The sequence below is a fragment of the Sorghum bicolor genome, chromosome 7, assembly GCF_000003195.3.
Source record: "Sorghum bicolor cultivar BTx623 chromosome 7, Sorghum_bicolor_NCBIv3, whole genome shotgun sequence".
NCBI classification, from domain to species: domain Eukaryota; kingdom Viridiplantae; phylum Streptophyta; class Magnoliopsida; order Poales; family Poaceae; genus Sorghum; species Sorghum bicolor.
The window spans coordinates 17,225,446-17,245,648 of NC_012876.2; the positions used below are offsets into that span (position 1 = coordinate 17,225,446).

At 46.3% G+C, this 20,203-nt stretch overlaps 1 protein-coding gene across 1 annotated transcript; it reads right to left on the reverse strand.

Moving 5' to 3' along the window:
• LOC8067954 lies at window positions 838-11,143 on the reverse strand. Its single transcript, XM_002445276.2, has 3 exons — window positions 10,892-11,143; window positions 10,577-10,773; window positions 838-1,323 (listed from the first exon to the last, which is right to left on the reverse strand). The coding sequence occupies exons 1-3, from the start codon at window positions 11,003-11,005 to the stop codon at window positions 1,035-1,037; spliced, it is 600 nt and encodes a 199-aa protein (XP_002445321.1). The 5' UTR covers window positions 11,006-11,143; the 3' UTR covers window positions 838-1,034.

The window sequence follows — 20,203 nt, forward strand, 5'->3', positions numbered from 1 at the left end:
GGGGTGGATCCACGGGGTGGGCTGCTCGGGCTGTAGCCCCCCTAGATCCTGATTTATGCCTTTAAATCCATAGTACTTTGTTTCAAATTACCATTAATCTCTAGCTTTAGTTCTAAACCTTCACTATTTAGCCCCCCCTTTTGTCCCAATTCTGGATCCACCCCTGACTGCACACAAAAAAAACATGGAGTTTATAGAGTGCGTGGAGCTAAACCTGTTTGGCTAAAAAATGTGAAGCAGTGTTGAAAAACATGGAGTGGAGCAGTTTCAAATACCCTCTTATTTAATTGCATCGGGCTTCAGACACAAAATTAGTACGAGTCAAGTGTAATCATTTTGTTTAACTGAAACCGCCAGAATTCAAATTCAACACGCCGGGTACTAACGGTATATTGTTTTCCATGCACCAACTAATTTAACCAAAAAAATACCTACATAACAATCACATACCTCAATGTAGTATCTTAAACTTTTAAGTTAAATTGGTCGATGCATCCAAATATCTTGCACTCAAATCGTGACGGGTGGTTAACATGTTTTAAATTTTCTTAGGGCAATGTTTTGTGCTGTCGACAATATTGGAGTATTTCTTTTGTTCTACGTCAACGTAAACTATAACTATGTGCAGTAAATTTCACCTTAGGCGGCGAATAGATGCAGCCGGTCCTTGCATGCGCAGCAGATGCCATTTTAGTGCAAAATCAGTACAGTACTAGTGTACTACCTTGCATGATCTAATGACAGCGAAGAACATTGAAGTCCCGCTTTCTGATTTCTACTGCTTTACAACCACCACCGTGAGCAGGAAGCCATGTCCGTGTCGTGCGCAACAGAAAATACAGCTAATGCTACCACATTTTTCACAGATAAATCACGACCATACAACATCACCACTATCACATGTCTGAGTACAATCATGGTATATCATTCACACCGCAGAGAAACAACAGAACTTCGTGCACATACATTTCAACGATATATCATACCACAGGTACAACCATTAGTACAGAAACGCCAGTAAGATTCCATCTCACTCAGGGCCCAGAAACACCCTTGTCAAGGCCGTAATCCGTCATGCCCACACCAACCTCATTTTGGTGCTTCATGAACCCACCCGTCGCAGCTTTTGAGTAACTCCAGTAGTACACAAGGGATGCCAGGAGGTTGATGATCATCATTGCAGCCGCGGCTGCAAAGACTCCCTTGCGAAGGGTGGCACAGCTCACCAAGTCATGCTTCATATAGTAGCCTAAATACTTGGTGTGCTTTGCATTCCTCACCGATCCTCCTATGAGGCAAGCTTCTGCAATGAGAAATGTTATCCTGCAAACAAATGAAAAAAAAAAATGGAAGGATGAAGTTATTTCCAAACAGAACTTTTAAATCTCAGGAAATAGCACCAACGTGTACATCTGACTTAATAAAAAAAAAAGTAACAAACTGAATGGTCCAATCCAAATTCTACATCTGACCTAATAAAAGAAAATACCCAGGTACAATATTAAGCTTATATTTTTCAACCAAATTCTGTAGTACGAAGGCATGCATTGTGGGAAGTTTTCTGCAGGACACAATTTGGTATTCTGGAACAAACATGTGCAGAAGGGCACTAAATTGTGCCCAACAGCCAATGCATGAAAAAAGAAGTTAATGTCCACTGGCTGATTTCCACAATAGCTGTCCTAGATCAAAAGGCACAAACAAAATAAGTGTCCCGCACCAAATTTTGCCTATTGCAAGTTGTTGTAGACTCCTTTGTGGGTAGGCAATACAGGCGCCGGGCTAGGAGGATCACAGCCAACAGCAGTAGTGGCTGAGGAAACGGTCGGGTTTAGAAGAGAATAAGTCTCCCATGCAATGGCTAGGAGTACTTGGCTATTTTTAGACAGCAGCATGCAGTCCTCTATTGGTGTGTGTGCGTGTGTGTGTTTGGCTCACCTTCTATAAGGGCCATTGAGTGGATGTAAGAAAGGCATCGAAGGAAATAGAACCTCCCAAAGAGTGGGCGGGTTTTTCCCCTTCGACGGTGTCCACTGGCGATTCAGCCGTGGCCACCGACGACGAACCCGCTGCTCCTTTGCCTCGCTATCCCTTGCGCTCCAACTCTCAGTCCCAGCACCTTCTCCACTCTCCCCTGCGTACTCCTCATCGCCCACGCCGTATCAATTTGGCATCGGAGACCTTTCCGGGTGCATCGACAACCATGTCCGGCACCCCCTTCGATCCTGCGGCCTTGGAGGCAAGGCTGGATAAGAAATTCGATAGCATGTTCGTCCAGCTTACCACCATCACCAACCGCCTCAACTCCCACGACCGGCGGATGGCGCGCATCGAGTCCGGCAAGCCCGACGCAGGCAAGAGCACCGACGGGACCGATGATCATGTTGGCGACGACGTCAGCGACGTCGGCGAGGAGGAGGATACACGCGGCTCAGAGCGCGATCGCTCCTGGGCAGCGTTCCGCGACCGCGTGATTCATGAACACGATGGCTCCGGTCGCGGGCCCTCGCGCGAGCGGGACCACTACGACCGTCGCGACTACGGAGGCTACGATCGCGACTTCTACATTCGCGGCGGGCGCGACTTCGACCGCGGCGGGCGCGACTTCGATCGCTTTGACCGTCGCGGGCGCGACTTCGACCGCTACAACCGCAGCGGGCGCGACTTCGACCGCTACAACCGCGGCGGGCGCGACTTCGACCGCTACAACCGCGGCGGGCGCGACTTCGACCGCTTCGACCGTGGCGGGAGCGACTTCGACCGCGGCGGGCGCGACTTCGACCGTGCGGGCCACACCTTCGGCCGCATGGGCCGCGACTACGATCGAGGAGGGCGCGAACACGAGCGTGACAACCGCGACTACGACCGCGGTGGCGGCCATGTCTTTGATCGTCACCGCGAACCACACCGGCCACCCAAAATTCCCTTCCCGACCTTCAACGGTGAGGCAGATCCCTTGACATGGCTGAACAAATGTGAAAGTTTTTTTCGCGGTCATCGTGTTCCAGAGGATGAGGTGTGGATGGCTTCCCTGTACCTCGACGGCACCGCGGCGGAATGGTACTACCAGATGGAACGTGACTTCGGCATGGTTCCGTGGTTCGTTGACTTCATCAACCTCCGCTTCGGGCCACCAATCCGCACCAACTCGATTGCGGAGATCAAGGCCTTGGTCCGCACGGGATCCGTGGAAGACTACTCGTGGAGCTTCCATGCCCTACTCGCACACTGTGACAACCTCGCCCCGCGGACGGTGATCGACATGTACACCGGCGGCTTGGGACAGCCGCTGGCCCACGACGTCGAGATGCAGCACCCCGCCAACCTCCAGCAGGCCATGAGCCTTGCGCGGGCGTTCGAGCAGCGCAATGCGGAGGCCTCGACTGTCAACAGTGCAACGACGCCGAAGGGCTCTGGCCGCCGCGCCATTGCCTCTGCCACCACTACTGCTGCCCCCGGTGCCACGCCGCAGGGTGGCAGGACTGAGGGCCCGCGGCCGCGCTTCCGCCGCCTCACACCAGCAGAGATGCAGGAGAAGCGCCAGAACGGGCAATGCTACTTTTGCCTGGAGCCGTACACCAAGGACCACAAGTGCGCCGCTAAGGGCGTCTTCCTCATGGACTTGGCGGATGACGAGGACGACCCCCTCGCCGAGATCAACGACGTGGAGATCTCCCTCCACGCGCTGACCGGCCTCAACGCCGCTGATGCTATGCTGCTGCAGGTCACAGTGGCTGGTGTACAATTGCGGGCGTTGGTGGACACTGGTTCCACCCACACGTTCATCCACTCCACGCTCGCACAACGCCTGGGCCTCACCGTCACGCCGCGTGCTGGCCTCAACGTCATGGTGGCCAACGGCGACCGGGTGCGCAGCCCGGGCGCCTGCCTTGCTACTCCGATCACCATTGGTGGCGAGGCTTTCTCCATCGACTGTTTCGCGCTCGACTTGGGCGGCTTCGACCTGGTCCTTGGCGTCCGGTGGCTCCGGACGCTGGGGCCCATCATTTGGGACTTCGCCGCCCACGCGATGTCCTTCTGGTACAACGGCCGCTCCCACCACTGGACCGGCGTGAACAACCAGGGTTTGGCCGCTCGTGCCATTGCCGACCCCCGTACTGGAGGAACTGCTACAGTCGTACCACGACATCTTCGAGGAACCCCGTGGTCTGCCACCACCACCGCCACGACCACAAGATTCACCTCCTGCCGAACACGCCACCTGTGGCGGTGCGCCCGTACCGTTACCCGCAGCTCCTCAAGGATGAAATCGAGCGGCAGTGCGAGGACATGCTTGGCCAAGGGATCATCAGGGAGTCGACCTCACCATTTTCCTCCCCGGTGCTCCTGGTCCGCAAGCACGACGACAGTTGGCGCTTCTGCGTCGACTACCGCGCCCTCAACGACGCCACTGTCAAGGATAAATTCCCGATCCCGGTGGTGAACGAGCTCCTGGACGAGCTGAAAGGTGCCCGCTTCTTCACCAAGATCGACTTACGCAGCGGGTACCACCAGGTGCGCATGCATCCGGACGACGTCGCCAAGACAGCTTTCCCGACGCACCGTGGGCATTTTGAGTTCCTTGTCATGCCATTCGGCCTCACCAACGCGCCTGCCACCTTTCAAGCACTAATGAACGACATCTTGAAGCCATATATCCGCCACTTTGTGCTTGTATTCTTTGATGATATTCTCATCTACAGCCACTTGTGGGCTGAACACTTACAACATGTCAAGGTTGTGCTACAGCAAATGCGCGACCACCGTCTCTTCGCCAAGCGATCCAAATGTTCCTTCGGCGAGCCTTCTGTGGCCTACCTCGGTCACATCATCACCGCCGAAGGGGTCGGCATGGATGCTGACAAGGTCGCTGCGGTGAAGGCCTGGCCAAAACCGCGCTCAATCCGGGCGCTGCGCGGGTTCCTCGGCCTCACCGGATATTACCGGAAGTTCATCGCCGGGTACGGCGGTGTGGCAGCACCGCTGACTGCTCTCCTCAAGCGGGAGGCCTTCACCTGGACAGCGGGCGCCGAGGAGGCTTCCATCGCCCTCAAGAAGGCGCTGATCACCGCGCCTCTCCTTCAGCTCCCGGACTTCACCAAGCGGTTTGTGGTGGACTGCGATGCGTCCGGCGCTGGGTTTGGCGCTGTGCTGCACCAAGGAGATGGTGCTATTGCATTCTTTAGCCGACCGGTTGCTCCCCACCACGCCAAGCTGCCGGCGTATGAGCGCGAGCTCATTGGGCTAGTCAAGGTTGTTCGTCATTGGCGGCCTTATCTCTGGGGTCGGGCGTTCACCGTCCGGACCGACCACTGGAGTCTCAAGTTCCTCCTCGACCAGCGCCTGACAACTATCCCTCAGCACACGTGGGTGTCCAAGCTGTTCGGGTACGACCTCACGGTTGAATACCGCGCCGGGAAGCTGAACACCGTCGCCGACGCGGTATCCCGCCGTGATGAGGAGGTGGCGGTCTTGGCTCTGACCGGGCCCCTCTTCACTGACTATGACACCCTGCGTGCTGAGCTGCAGAACGATGCAGCAGCCCAGGACCTTCGCCAACAGCTCGCTGCAGGCACGGCACCAGACGGTTGGCAGTTGGTCGATGGCCTGCTGCTCTACAACGGCCGTGTCTTCGTTCCGGAGGGCTCCGTCTTGTGGCCACAGCTGCTCCGTGATGCTCATGAGGCTGGCCATGAAGGTACCCAGAAGACTCTCCACCGGCTACGAGCTTCCTTCTACAGCAGCCGCCTCCATCGCCTTGTACGCGACTTCGTGCGGGGCTGCGCAGTCTGTCAGCGCAACAAGACTGAACATCTCCACCCGGCAGGCCTTCTCCAGCCCTTGCCTGTGCCAACCCATGTCTGGATTGACATCGCCATGGATTTTGTGGAGGGCTTTCCACGGGTTGGCGGGAAGTCAGTCATCCTGACAATCGTCGATCGCTTCTCCAAGATGGCTCACTTTGTGGCCTTGAGCCACCCCTACTCCGCACAGTCTGTAGCCCGGGCTTTCTTCGACAACATTGTTCGGCTTTATGGCTTCCCGTGCTCGATTGTGAGCGATCGTGACCCGGTCTTTACCAGCCACTTTTGGGAGGAATTATTCAAGCTTGCCGGCGTCAAGCTCCTGCGCAGTTCTGCTTTCCACCCACAGACAGACGGCCAGTCTGAGGTCACTAACCGCATCATCGTCATGTACCTGCGGTGCCTTGCTGGAGACCGTCCCCGTACATGGCTGCAGTGGCTTCCTTGGGCAGAGTTTTGCTTCAACACTTCACACCAATCAGCCCTTCGGACTACACCATTTGAGGTTGTCTATGGTAGACCGCCTCTGGCTCTGATGTCCTACACGCCAGGCGTGGTCCGTGTGGCTGCTGTTGATCGTCAGCTCCGCGATCGTGATGTCTTCCTGGCTGAGATTCGGGAGCGTCTCATCTTGGCTCAAGACACCATGAGGGAGCAGCAGAACAAGAAACGTCGCCATGTGGAGTTTGTTGTTGGTGACTGGGTGCTGCTACGCCTGCAGCAGCGCACAGCGGTGGGCATCACGGCTGCCTCACCCTCGAAGCTTGGGCCACGCTACTTTGGGCCCTATCAGGTCATCGAGCGGCTTGGTGCGGTCGCTTATCGTCTGCAACTACCACCGAAGGCACGCATACATAATGTCTTCCATGTCGCCTTACTGAAGAAGTATGAGGGTGACCCACCTGCTTCAATCATGCCATTACCGGCCATTCTTCGGGGTCGTGTGGTGCCTACTCCGTCTCAGGTGGTTCGCGCTCGTCTGAACCGAGGCCACTGGGAGCTGCTGGTGCAGTGGGAAGGCTGCACTGCTGCTGATGCAACTTGGGAGCCGATCGCAGACTTCAAGGAGCGCTACCCAGCGTTTCAGCTCGTGGACGAGCTGTTTGTTGGGGAGGAGGGAAATGTTGTAGACTCCTTTGTGGGTAGGCAATATAGGCGCCGGGCTAGGAGGATCACAGCCAACAGCAGTAGTGGCTGAGGAAACGGTCGGGTTTAGAAGAGAATAAGTCTCCCATGCAATGGCTAGGAGTACTTGGCTATTTTTAGACAGCAGCATGCAGTCCTCTGTTGGTGTGTGTGCGTGTGTGTGTTTGGCTCACCTTCTATAAGGGCCATTGAGTGGATGTAAGAAAGGCATCGAAGGAAATAGAACCTCCCAAAGAGTGGGCGGGTTTTTCCCCTTCGACGGTGTCCACTGGCGATTCAGCCGTGGCCACCGACGACGAACCCGCTGCTCCTTTGCCTCGCTATCCCTTGCGCTCCAACTCTCAGTCCCAGCACCTTCTCCACTCTCCCCTGCGTACTCCTCATCACCCACGCCGTATCACAAGTACTCTTCAAACAATGTACTTGTACACCAACTACAAATGTTTCCACATATACAAGAAAGACAAATTCAGACGGGTTTGCATGCCAAAGTGGGACCCACTAGTGGGAGTTAATAGCAAATCTGGAAACTACTGTCCTAGTTCTGAATACCAAGATTTTGAAGGAAGAATAAAGACTATGAGCACAGTGATGTTCAGAACCAAACTTGTTTAATAATCATAGATTCATAGTGCAGAAAACCTAGATTTTCTTTGGTTGCTGACGCTTCACATCAGGCTTTAAAGCACAAAGGTTTCACAAAACCCCCCACCTTAATCAAACAACAGTTTGCTGGAGCCAGAATAGAGGTCACCGTAATGATTAGATCACAATGGCGGAAGATTTTAATGTGGATAGATGCAATCTGGTCAGGTATATGCTAACTTTATTAGGGTAGGTTTGCTAAAAAAAATTTGATGTCAGGCCAAAACGTCAGATTTGGTGTGACCAGCCAAGCAGCTTGAGGTTTCTTACAACTACGATAATTTTCAAAACTAGCAAAAAGCCTGTGTATCTCAAAGGCATAAAAATCAAACAATTACATGTGCATAGACAATTCATGTGATAATAGTGTCAGAGGGACTACAAATGATAAAACCATCAGAGTGAAATAAGACAGTCAACAAATTCCCAATAATCAGACTCAATAGCAAAGGTTGGGTAAATAAGAAGTTTGGGGGCAGAGTGATGGTGATGGCAGGCAAATCATCAGCATCAACTTGAATGTTTTAAGGCCCTGTTTGGATCATTGGAACATGCAGTTTGGATTGAGGAATGAATCTCACCATTCCTCCAGAAAGGATCGCTTCACTTTGCAAATGCAACAAAAACATCTGCCCAGACCCAAAATTTTTTCAGATGCTTGAGGTGGACACGTGCTTAAGAGAGAAAATTGAGATGAACCCACAAGAAACAGCATGAAAGCAAGATCTGTACTGCTACAGTGATGTTGCACCATCAAGTGCATCACAGCCTCTTCTCACCTTCCATTTTCCGCACCAACCAAGCGCCTACAGAGTGTAATGTGGACCATCCCGAATGGGACAACACAGACGATCTGCCCTTGCCAGTTGGGAGTGGTCCAAGGTAGCCGTGCATGGGCTGAGAGAAATGGTGCCCAGGTGGAGGAGAGAAACTAGATGAGGCTTGGGGGAAGAGATAATAAGATCGAAAATGGAAGAGACTAGAGTGAAAGCAACAGAAAGGAGATGGAAGTGCTCAATCCTTCACAGATGTGCGGTAGTAAGTAAAATGATCCAGCTAGAGTGAAAGCAACAGAAAGGAGATGGAAGTTCTCAATCCTTCACAGACGTTTTTTGAGGGAAAATCCTTCACAGACGTGCAGTAGTAAGTAAAATGATCCATATGTCAGTGGCTTGTTAAAAACTCTTACACCTATAGATATGAGCAGACTACCTGATTATGTCTTAAGAATGAAAACCACATCGAGTCCAAGCAAGTAAGTTTCCCATTAATTCCATTTTTTTCCAATACTCTTTCTGTCCTGCATCTCAAACACCAACTCTTATAATTCCTATGCTTTCCAATCCACTGTTTGGCCACTACACTTCTTTCCTCTTCCTGTGTTTTCATCCTTTTCAGTGTTTTTCATTCCAAACAGGCCCGTAGTAGAGACTACTCTTAACAAAAACATCTGAAATTTTCTGATTGTTCAGGTTTCACAAAAGGTGTGCAGTACATATAATTTATAAGCAGCAGCCATCTCCACCAGTTCAATGTCACACAAGAAAAGGGTCAGGAGATACATGATATGGAACATATGTAAAAGAGAACAGATAAAGGTAGCTCATAACTTTGATTAAAGTTCCATTAAAAATGAAGTCAAGCAGGCTTGGGCGACTGAGATTATTAACGTGAAAAGCAATACAAGTATACAACTGTTATGGTGATTGGCAGGTCATAGTGTTCACATTGAGATACATATTAATAAATAGTGATATTTCTTCAAATTATCGAGAGAAAAGATTGCATTGAATGCTAATCATTAAATCTATATTTTTTCAGTTTTATCCATTAAGCTATGGAATGACATATTTGATATGTAGATCAAACATTACTCGCATAACTCCTCAAACCTAAATCATAACAAGCATACATTTAACAAAGAAAAACAATCTGAAGGTACATCAAAGGCATCCATTAACATGCTGATAGCAGGTGCATCATATGCATAACAAAAGCAATGGGTTGGGGAAAAAGTATCTTGGAAAAATGAGATAAGCTAAAGAAGAGATAAAATTGGATGCACCATCAGCCGCTGAAGAATCTAGTCGAATGTGCTTCCCCAGAAAAACTGATTTGATAATTTTAGACCAATTAATGTTAGTCTTCTATCTAAATGTTTAATTGGTATGTAATATAAATCATTCACCATTTGGACACATAAAGAGCTGTGCTGCTGTAGGATATAGGTCCATATAATTGAACCAGCAGAGTGCCTCCTGTCCACAGAACTAATTCCAAGAATATAATGCTATGTTGCCATTAATGTATAAGCCATTGAAGCATTTTGGAAGTACATTTACAGCATTATCAAATGATTATGTTGAATCTGCTCTACACTTGTGAGGGTTAGATAGTCCTTCCACTGCTCTTGCAGTAATGGAACAGACAAAACTGGTAACAACTTCTCTCTCCATCCCAAATTATAAGACATTCCAAGAATCCTGGAGAGTCAAAACATCTCAAGTTTGACCAAAATTATATGATAAGATAATAACATTTGTTAAGTATCATTAGATTCTTCATTAATTATATTTTCATAGTATATCTATTTGATGTCATAAATCTTTGTAATTTTTTCTATAATTTTGGTCAAACTTGAGATGCTTTGACTCTCCAAGATTCTTGGAATGTCTTATAATTTGGAATGGATGGAGTACAAGCCAATGCTGCTACTCCATCCATCCATAATTAAGCTTACGAAAGGCAACCATGGAGGCTACTGCACAAACAGATTCGGATTTGCAATCCTCAAGCGTATGCATATGTGCCTAATACCAACCCGAGAAACAAATGTACTGAAATTGAACCAAATCTACGGATCAATCTACAGGCCATGGCACGCATCATGAGCCCATGACGCCACATACAGATCAAAGAACGAAGAAATAATGGGAAAAAATGCGGGGTTTAGGTGCGGGTCTAGGGTTTAAGACACGCACCAGGAGAGGACGAAAGCGGTGACGGCGCAGCCGCGGGAGGAGAGCACAGGGCCGAAGCAGAGGCACCGCGTGGCGGCGGTGACAATGGCCTGCTGGAGGAGCAGCACGAAGAAAGCGGAGACGCCGTAGACCGTGGAGGCGTCGGTGTCGTAGAGGCAGTAGGACCGCTCGTCGTACTCGTCCGGCACCACCTTCCCCTGCATCCAGCCATCGAGCAGGAAGATCTCAGCGACGCGCGTAGTGGTAGGCGCGGAGGAGACGCAGAGGGAACGGAGGAGCGAAGGGAGAGAAGGGGGGGGGGGGCGCAGCGCGTACGGTGCTGCGGCGGCGCTCGGCGCCGACGGCGAGAAGGAAGGCGAAGAGGTTGAGGAAGGTGAGGAAGGCGCAGAGGGCCACGGAGGCAGGGCGCGAGGTCCCGAAGCCACCCATTAGTATCGAGCTCCGGCGGCGGCGTCGCTGCAAGGCGGAGGCGGAGAGCTCTCTCTTCCTTCACTCTGGGAGTGGTGGTAGCCTTGGTAGGGGAAGGCGAGGTAGGAGGAGACAATGCTCGGGCCCCGCTCGTCGGCCACCAGTATATCATTATCAATCCGAGTTTTGGGGTAGCTGTCTCGTGTGCCGGTGTACGGCCAGATACCTTTTTCTCCTTTACTATTTTCCTTTTGAAATATATAAGCTTTTTTTTCTGAACTTTATTTATTTCTTCACCTTTCGATCCTCTGGCTATCTAGTTCCTTTTCTAGAAAGCAGAGACTTTATTAATTAGCAACAATGTTAACAGTACAATAATGTTGCTTTAAGATAGTATGGAGAGCTTTTCACCTGGCTCTAGAAAAAGTAAATCTTCTTCGAATGGCCTTATTTTTTCGAACTTAATTTCCTTTCGTCCGTTTCGAATTTTTGGTGGTGTTAAGTCAAGGATAAAATGACCATTTTACCAGTAACAAAAAAAATAAGAGTTTTATTTGTCTCTTGTACAAAATAAACAGAGAGTTTCCAACAATATTTATTTGCATAATATGGTCATTTTATTTTTTATAAATTGAGAGTTTCCAGCAATATTTATTTGTGAAATATGGTCACTTTATAAATGGAGACAAACAAAATTCTGCATATTATTTTTTTGCTACTTGGCTTAACACCGTCAAGTGCTCAAAACGAACTGAAAGCCATAGAAGGAAGAAAATTCAGTTTCGTGGCTATACAAGTAAGTTCGAAAAAATGAGGCCACACAAGAGAAATACATTTTTTCTAAGGCCATGCAGGTAAAAAGCTCTAATATGAACCTAGTCACATGGGGTCCGCAAGCAAACTCAGTCCAATAATTCTATACAGAACATGTTTACATATGACTAGTTACTAGTTTGAGCTAAAAATTAGCTCAAATAAGCTATGATTGTGATAGAGGCGTGGTTCAGTCTTTCGATGGGTGTGTTTTATTCATAGAAAACTCAGACGTTGATGATCCATGCTTCATCCAGGCTTCAAACCAAGTATGATTCAGAGGTGTAACCATTACACTCTGTTGGTTATCAACCATGTACAATATGATTGATCTTATCTAGAAGAAGGTTTTTCCTATAAGCGAGTTGTAACACTCTAAATTTCGCATACTTTTAAAATAGGAGAATTTGATATGCATTTTGTGAGCATTAAAATTTAGAGAAATAATAATTTTTTATTAAACTAAAATCAAATATAAGGCTTAGTTACATGTTGTGCATTCATGTTGTTGTATATGTTTTATTGTGTTGAGTAGTTTGATTCAAATTCAAAAGGGAATTCAGAACCATTTAAAAAAAATTTTGGAAAAGCTTTGAAATAAAAAGAAAAGGAATTTGTTTCCTCTCTCCCTTCCTTGCTGGTTTTCGCCCTGAGGCCTGACTTCCTTCTCCATTCCACAGCCCAAGCCGTAAAAGCGTTGGCCCATCTCCATTTCTCCTTTCACGCGGTCCATTTTAGCCGACCGGCCTAGCATCAAGGCGAGGCCCGTCTGGACGCTTCTCTCCTACCCTTTCCTTCTCTCTCTATCTCGTCAGTCCCTTTCTCCCTTCTTCTACCTAGGGTCTGATCGGGAATACCAAGCAGTGCCCGATCTCGATTTTCATGGGATTGCTTGCATGGAGCGCATGCTCAGCATGTCTATAAGGTTTGAGGGCCCTCATCGCGCTTGCTTCCTTTCCCCAAAGCCATGCCACTTTTGTCTTTTGAGTCTCATGAATTCCATGTTACACATGTTAAGTACGAGATCTACTTATGCTTGTTTATTTTCTTTATTTGCATAAAAATCGTAGATGGGTAATAGATAGCTCAGGTAATGACTTCTACTTCTACTTCCTTGAGGATTTATAGACTTATGGTCAACCAGTTGACATACCTGTGTTATGGAGCTTCCACGAGAGAGTTATCTTTATTATTTCACTATATTTATATAAATACTGTGATATTATTTGTTATGTAATAACACTTGTGATGATACTCTCTATAATTTATCGGCTTATGTGTGATTGATCTCTAGGCCATAAGATATTGCATTCAATTTTATCCTTAAAATTGGGTGTGACACAAGCTAAGATCATAAAGAACATGATCTAATATTGCAAATATATATGAAGTATTTCAATCTGGTATGTGGTTCAAGTCTTGATACAAAAGGACTAATCAACACAGTCGAACAAGAACAAGATCAAAGAGCCTTGATTCATAGTTGTCAAACTCAACATATAAGGGTGTGTTTGGTTCCTAGCCTCCGCACACCACAACCACTCCTAGACTGACATACCTTTTTTACTCTTGTTTGGTTTTTCAATGTTTGGTTCCTCATGAACTTTAGTAGACACAGTTTTTTCAGTCTACAAGTTTTGTCATATATGTGATGTCTGATTTGACCGCCACAGGTGTGGCATCACCACAGACGAAGCGTGGCACAATGTAGCCAGAATCCAAACACCCTCTAAGGTCTATAAATAATGTCTATTTCATGAGAAACTAGAACTCAATAAAACTCAAACCCTAACGATTGTGACGACTACTAATTATAAAGTCCTAGGAGTGCATACCCCTAGACATGCCCCCTAATAGGCTCTAAGATAATACATGTCCCAACAAATCAAAAGATGGTGCCACAACACTTTGGCAAAGTCAGATAATAGACTTGTTTCGATGATTTTTATTGACTTCGAAGAAATTATGAGGTGGGACCAATGGTATTTGAAAACTTATGAAATTATCTTTCCAACCTGTCGTGGGTTTATAACCGTGGTGAGGATCATTGTTATTCATTGCAAGTCAATGTGTGAGTTTTTGGTGGCTTGGACACTCAAAAACAGAAGGAACACGACGATTTATATTGGTTTGGGCTTCTGAGCCTATGTCTAGCAATATAGTGATCCTCATGGTAGGAATACCCAATTGGGGGTTTACAATGGTGGGGATCGAGAGAGTTTGGTAGGGGATCGCATGGTGCTATCTTAGGGGTTCTCCATGTTCATCCATAGCGAGTAAGAATCTGACCTTCTCTAGCTGAGTTGGGTTTTGATCCTCTCCTACATAGAGGCATGCTTCTCCTTATATTCTAGGAGGTCATGGTTTGCAATTTAGTTTGGTTCTAGTCTATGGTGTGTGCATTAGGTGCATGAGTCCTCTACTACGACACTGTTGGACACCATCTTGTCACATAGGGATGAGTCGATAGTGCCACAACCGCCTCCTAATGTCGTTGCCACCGCTCTAGCACTTGACCGCTAGGAGCTACCTATTGCGGCATGACCTCCCCTAGGTTAGCCTTCTTGAGGCTTCCTGAGCCTACAAGGAGCCCCACCTAGAGGGGCTAACTAGTGGGCCCTAGAGCACTTCGCTCCTAGAGTTGAAGTCCCTTTGTCCACTTGTGTCACGCGGGTTGCGTGACCTTGCTAGGTGAGTGCCCGATAGGGCTTCCCACCCATTAAATGGGCATATGACATGACATCTCTATACTTAGCTATAACACCTTAAAATTCCAATTTTGGGTTGTTATTAGGAAAAGCTAAATAAAATGAAGAATTTTAAAAAATTCTAAAAAAATCCAAGATTTATTAAATTATTGATAATTCAAAAAGAGAAAAAAATAATGTGGAATTTTAAAACTTTTACAAAGTGAAGTGAAGGGTGTTTTGTTTGTTGTTGTTGTTGTTGTTGTGCTCTTGCTTGGTCTTAGTTACGTAAGAAAAAATAATTTATAAAATTTGAGTAATCATTGTTTCAGCCCTTTATCAGTTTTTGAAAAAAGGAAACTCCAAAAGGTCATATTTGAAAATGAATTTATATTTGAGTTGAAAAACAATCTAAAAATGTGTTTTAAGAAAATATGTTTTCTTTCCACAAGTAGTAAAGAAAAGAAGTCCCAAATTAATCTCAAATTAGTAAATCAAATTTTGGTTTGAAATATGTTGAAAAATTGGTTTAAACCCTTTTGAATAAAAGAAAAGTCTTTTCTTTTTTCCCTTCTCTCTCTTGGCCTGCTCCTGCTTGTAGCCCAGCCTAGCAAACCTTTCCCCCCTCCGCATGCGAGCCTTTGTCCCTAGGTCAGCCCAACAACTGCCCGCACCCCGGCCTGCCTCCCCCTTCCATGCCCACGTCCCGCCCTTGGGCCATGGCCTAGCACCGTGGCCCAGCTAAGCACAACAGCAGCAGCTCGCCCAGCGCCTAAGCCGCTGACCGGCCAGGCCCACGTCAACAGCAGTGGCTTCTTCCTCGACATGCCGAATCGAGCGGGCACCATCACCACCGCCCGATTCCTCCCTGTGCACGTGTCCCTAGGTTCACTGGCCTACAAAGGCTGAGCCCCTATCTGTGTCACGCCCCCTCGCGAGCCCTAGGGTAGCCACAGCCGCCACCCCTGCCCTAGCCCTCGTCTGTGCCACCACTGTCGCTAGTTTGAAGAGTGTCGTTGTCGTCGATCTACTTCGTCGGCACACGTCTAACGACAAGACTGCCACCAAAACATTCGCACGAAGGTGAGGAACTCTCTTGTATCATCGCCTTAGCCCTTCAACCGAGCACCGGTGAGCTTGTGGCCACCTTCCGTGGTGCCACCATGCGCACATCGCGTCTCAACCTGTCTCTACCAATGTTGAACCCACAATCGTGCTCGCAAGGCCGCACCGCACCCTCTCGTGCCCTCGCTTTAGGCCCTCGAGCCCCAGAGTTGCCGTTTCGAGCCCCCACTGTGTGCCACCTCAGCCAGCACCGCTCTAGCGACCTCATTCCACCGGAGCCACTACAACCGTCCAATCCGCAACCGACGACCCAGATTTGATCCAGGCACCAGTCAACCAAAGTCAACCAGCCCCGTTAGCTGCTGATGTGGCGACAGCGCCATCGGCCATGTAGGCAAAGACTGGGTCAAGCAGTCCACTTATCGGTCAGCCCTGCTAGTTTTGCAAAAAGGCCCCTATGTATTTTGATAATCAACAATTTGGTCGGAGAGCGACACACCAATCCAACTTCAGATCACAAAGACCAAAACCCTGCAATGTTAAAACCATGTCTCCTCTGGTTATCAACTATGTCACAATCTAGTTGACCTTGCCATGAAGGTTAATCCTTACTGTGAATCAAAGAACACTAGCAAGAACAAGTAAAATGTAACTCAAGTGAAGTTATAATTTGTAGATGTATGATTAAGATCTCAACGTGGGGTTTCACAAACTGATAATGGTGACTATTTAAAGACAAATTAATCTAAAGCAAAATCCAAACCCTAATGTAGGTGGTGACTATTGATTATATAGCCTAAGGAGCATCGAATCACCCTTCCTTCATGTCCATAAGGTGCCCCAACATGTTACAAGGCCCCAATGGCCTAAAATACGGCGACGCAGCGCCTTGACAGATTCTAGATGTCAACTTGTTTTGATGATTCCCGTTGACTTCGATAGAATTTGGGCCTCAAACCAAAGCCATTGGTTCACGTATGAAATTATCTTTCCAGCCATATCTGGATCATAAAAAATGGATCCCTCCTAAGTGAATTTATATTTCTCAGTAGTGGCACTCTCTCTTTCAAGTTGTATAATTTTAGCATGGATTAAAGTTTTACCAAACTCCTAAGTGGATGTGTGTGGTGGTGGTGGTGGTGAAGATGTTGTTGCAGCAGCGGAAGTGTGACCATTCGCCTACTTATCACAATCTCAACCTTCATAAATGCTTGTTCCACCCTTGCTAAAACCTGATTGAGGTTGTCACCGATGTTGGTCTGGTTCTTTTGTTGATGTCCCAATAATTATTTTTCTGCTAGCATAGCAAGGTGGGACAAATGGTTATCAATACAAAATTTTTTATGATAAATAATATCCTGTATTTCATGCCTCAAACCATCATAAAAGCAAACAATTTTATCTTACATGTCCTCTACTATCCCACAACATATTACACCTTTTGAAACTCTACATAATTCCTGGACAGACACACTGCCTTGCTCTAAGCATTGCATGTTTTTCGTAAATCACATTTATAAGGAGGAATAAAATGATCATGCATTGCTTCTTTAAGTCCATCCCATGATTAAGGTTGTTTATGCAAATTGCCTAGTTCTTATTATTATAATATCTAATAGTTACAGATCCCCGATCCGTCACCAAAGCAACAAGAGACGTAAGAACTAGTAGAATATCCCGTTTCCCGTTCCCATTGTAAGATCACAGAAAGATGACACCATAGACAAAGTATTTGTAATCTTCTCTTCTTTCTCAATCTCTGTAAAGTGAATACATAAGTTCCTTATATAGATAGAAGATGACCCTTGAACTTCTTCAGTTATAACTCTTGAGCTCTTGAACTTTAAGAGTTAATTCGGTATAAGCCCACTAACATTATTAGTTTCATAACACTCCCCCTTGGGCTAATACCGCGACAAACTATGCCTCGTTAAAAACTCTGTCCAAAAACCCAATGGGAAAAAAGAACAGAGAAAAGAGTGCATTTTGCCACATAGTATGCAACATATATCTTATAATCTTCCAGACCACGGGCTTCAACATTTTCTAGATGTTTAAGAATATGAACTAATAACTAGGGATTTACTCCCCCTGAGTTCTGCAAGTCACTCAGGAATTTCATGCCAATCTCTCGAACATATCTTTTGAATGTTGTGGCTGGAAGAGATTTTGTGAACAAATATGCAAGATTGTCACATGATCTGACTTGTAGTATATTTACTTCACCCTGCTTCTAGAGTTCATGAGGATAAAAGAACTTTGGTGAAATATGCTTAGTTAAATTATTCTTTATATAGCCTGTTTGCATTTGTGCCACACATGCTGCATTATCTTCATATATAATAGTGGGGGTATCCAAAGTATTAAGACCACATGACTTCTGGATGTGGCTAATCATTCGTTTTAGCCAAACACATTCACGTGAAGCTTCATATAGTGCTATTATCTCTGAATGGTTTGTAGATGTTGTTACTAAAGTTTGCTTACAAGACCTCCATGAAATGGTTGTACCTCCACAAAGAAATACAAAACCGGTTTGTGACTTTGCATTATGAGGATCTGATCGGTATCCAGCATCTGCATAGCCGACCATAGTCAAATCATGATTCTTCGGGAAAAATAGGCCAAGATCTATTGTACCTTGGAGGTAGCTAAGAATTGTTTTAACACCTACCCAGTGCCTTTTGGTTGGTGCCGCACTATATCTGGCTAGCAAATTTATCGCAAAAGCAATATCCGGTCTAGTGCAATTTGCAAGATACATTAGTGCTCCTATGGCACTCAAATATGGAACTTCAGGTCCTAAGACTTTCTCATCTTCACTCCTGGGTTTAAATGGATCTCTCTCCTCATCGAGTGATCTCACCACCATAGGGTATTTAGGGGATGAGCCTTTGACATATTAAATCTCTCAAGAACTTTCTTTGTGTAAGTCATCTGATGTACTAGAATTCCTTCAGGGAGATGCTCAATTTGTAGACCTAAGCAAAATCTAGTTTTACCAAGGTCTTTCATTTCAAATTCCGTTTTAAGGTAGGTACACGCCACATCAATGTCCTCTGTGTGTCCTATGATATTCAAATCATCAACATATACTGAAATGATGCAAAATCCATTCTGGGATCTTTTAATAAATACACATGGACAATCATCATTATTTACATAACCTTTCTTCAGGAGGAAATCGCTCAACCGATTATACGACATCCGTCCAGATTGTTTGAGCCCATACAATGATCTCTGTAATTTAACACTGTATAACTTACGGTTGCCTTTAGAATCCGGAATTTTTAATCCATCGGGGACTTTCATGTATATATTTGTATCTAGTGACCCGTAATGATATGCTGTCACAACATCCATTAACTGCATTTTAAGATTCATACCAGCTGCCATTGATATTAAATATTGAAACGTTATGTCACTCATAACTGGAGAGTATGTTTCATCGTAATCGATTCCGGGTCTCTGCAAAAACCCTTGCGCTACAAGTCTTGCTTTGTATCTCACCACCATATTATTCTCATTCCTTTTTTGAACAAATACCAATTTGTATCCTAACAGAAATACTTTGGGGGGCATGCGGGCTACAGGCCCAAATACTTGCCTCTTATTAAGCGAGCGCAATTTAGTCTCTATAGCTTCTTTCCATTGGACCCAATCTGAGCGCTCTCGGCACTCTGCCATGGACTTTGGTTCGGAGTCCTCATCAATGATTTCAGCAATTTTAGAGACAAAATTTATATCAACAACTATAGTCTTTCTATTGTATAACTCTCTTGACTTTGCATAGTCAGCGGCAATTTCTTCATTTGGTTCATCCAGCTCATCTTGATTACCCATATTTAATATGGCTGGTTGTTCCGATGCCCTTGTGCAATTACTTATAGTTGTGCACGCTAATGCACTAGGGCTTTCATTTAACACCTGTTCTCTATTATCTCGGCTTTGCGGACGTCTCCGCTGTGCCTGTATAGAGTCATCCGGTTCTCTCCCCCTTTTCCTAGGATTGGGGATTTGAGAAGAGTTTATCCCTTCCATGGGTATCTCCACTCTTTCTAGTGCATTAGCCGTGGGAATATGCGATTTTGATACTCCTCTTATATTAGTGAAAGCATCTGGTAAATTATTTGCCAAACTGTTGTAGGCTAATTATTCTTTGAACTTTAAGTTCAGTGTCCTTAGTGCGCGGATCAAGTGAGTGAATGCCACTAGCATTCCATTCAATTTCTTGGCATTCCTTTGTTTTTAGATACAATCCTCCCCCTAATGCCAGGAACCAATCTTCATCAAATATACTATCAGCATATCTAGCCGTAAATAAGTCACCAATTTTGGGCTCCAAATATTTAATTATTGATGGACTTTCATAGCCAACATAAATCCCCATCTTCCGGTGAGGGCCCATAACTGTTCGTTGGGGTGGTGATATCGGCACGTACACAGCGCAACCGAACTTTCGCAGATGGGAAATCTTAGGTTGTTGTCCGCGCACTAATTCAAGAGGGGAAGTAGAGTGATATGCAGATGGTCGATATTGAACTAAAGCAGCAGCTGGTGGGGAGTTTGCTATCTTGCAAAAGAGGCCTAGCAACAATAAGTTTAATTCTTTTTATTAAAGACTCAGCAAGTCCATTTTGAGTATGAACATGGG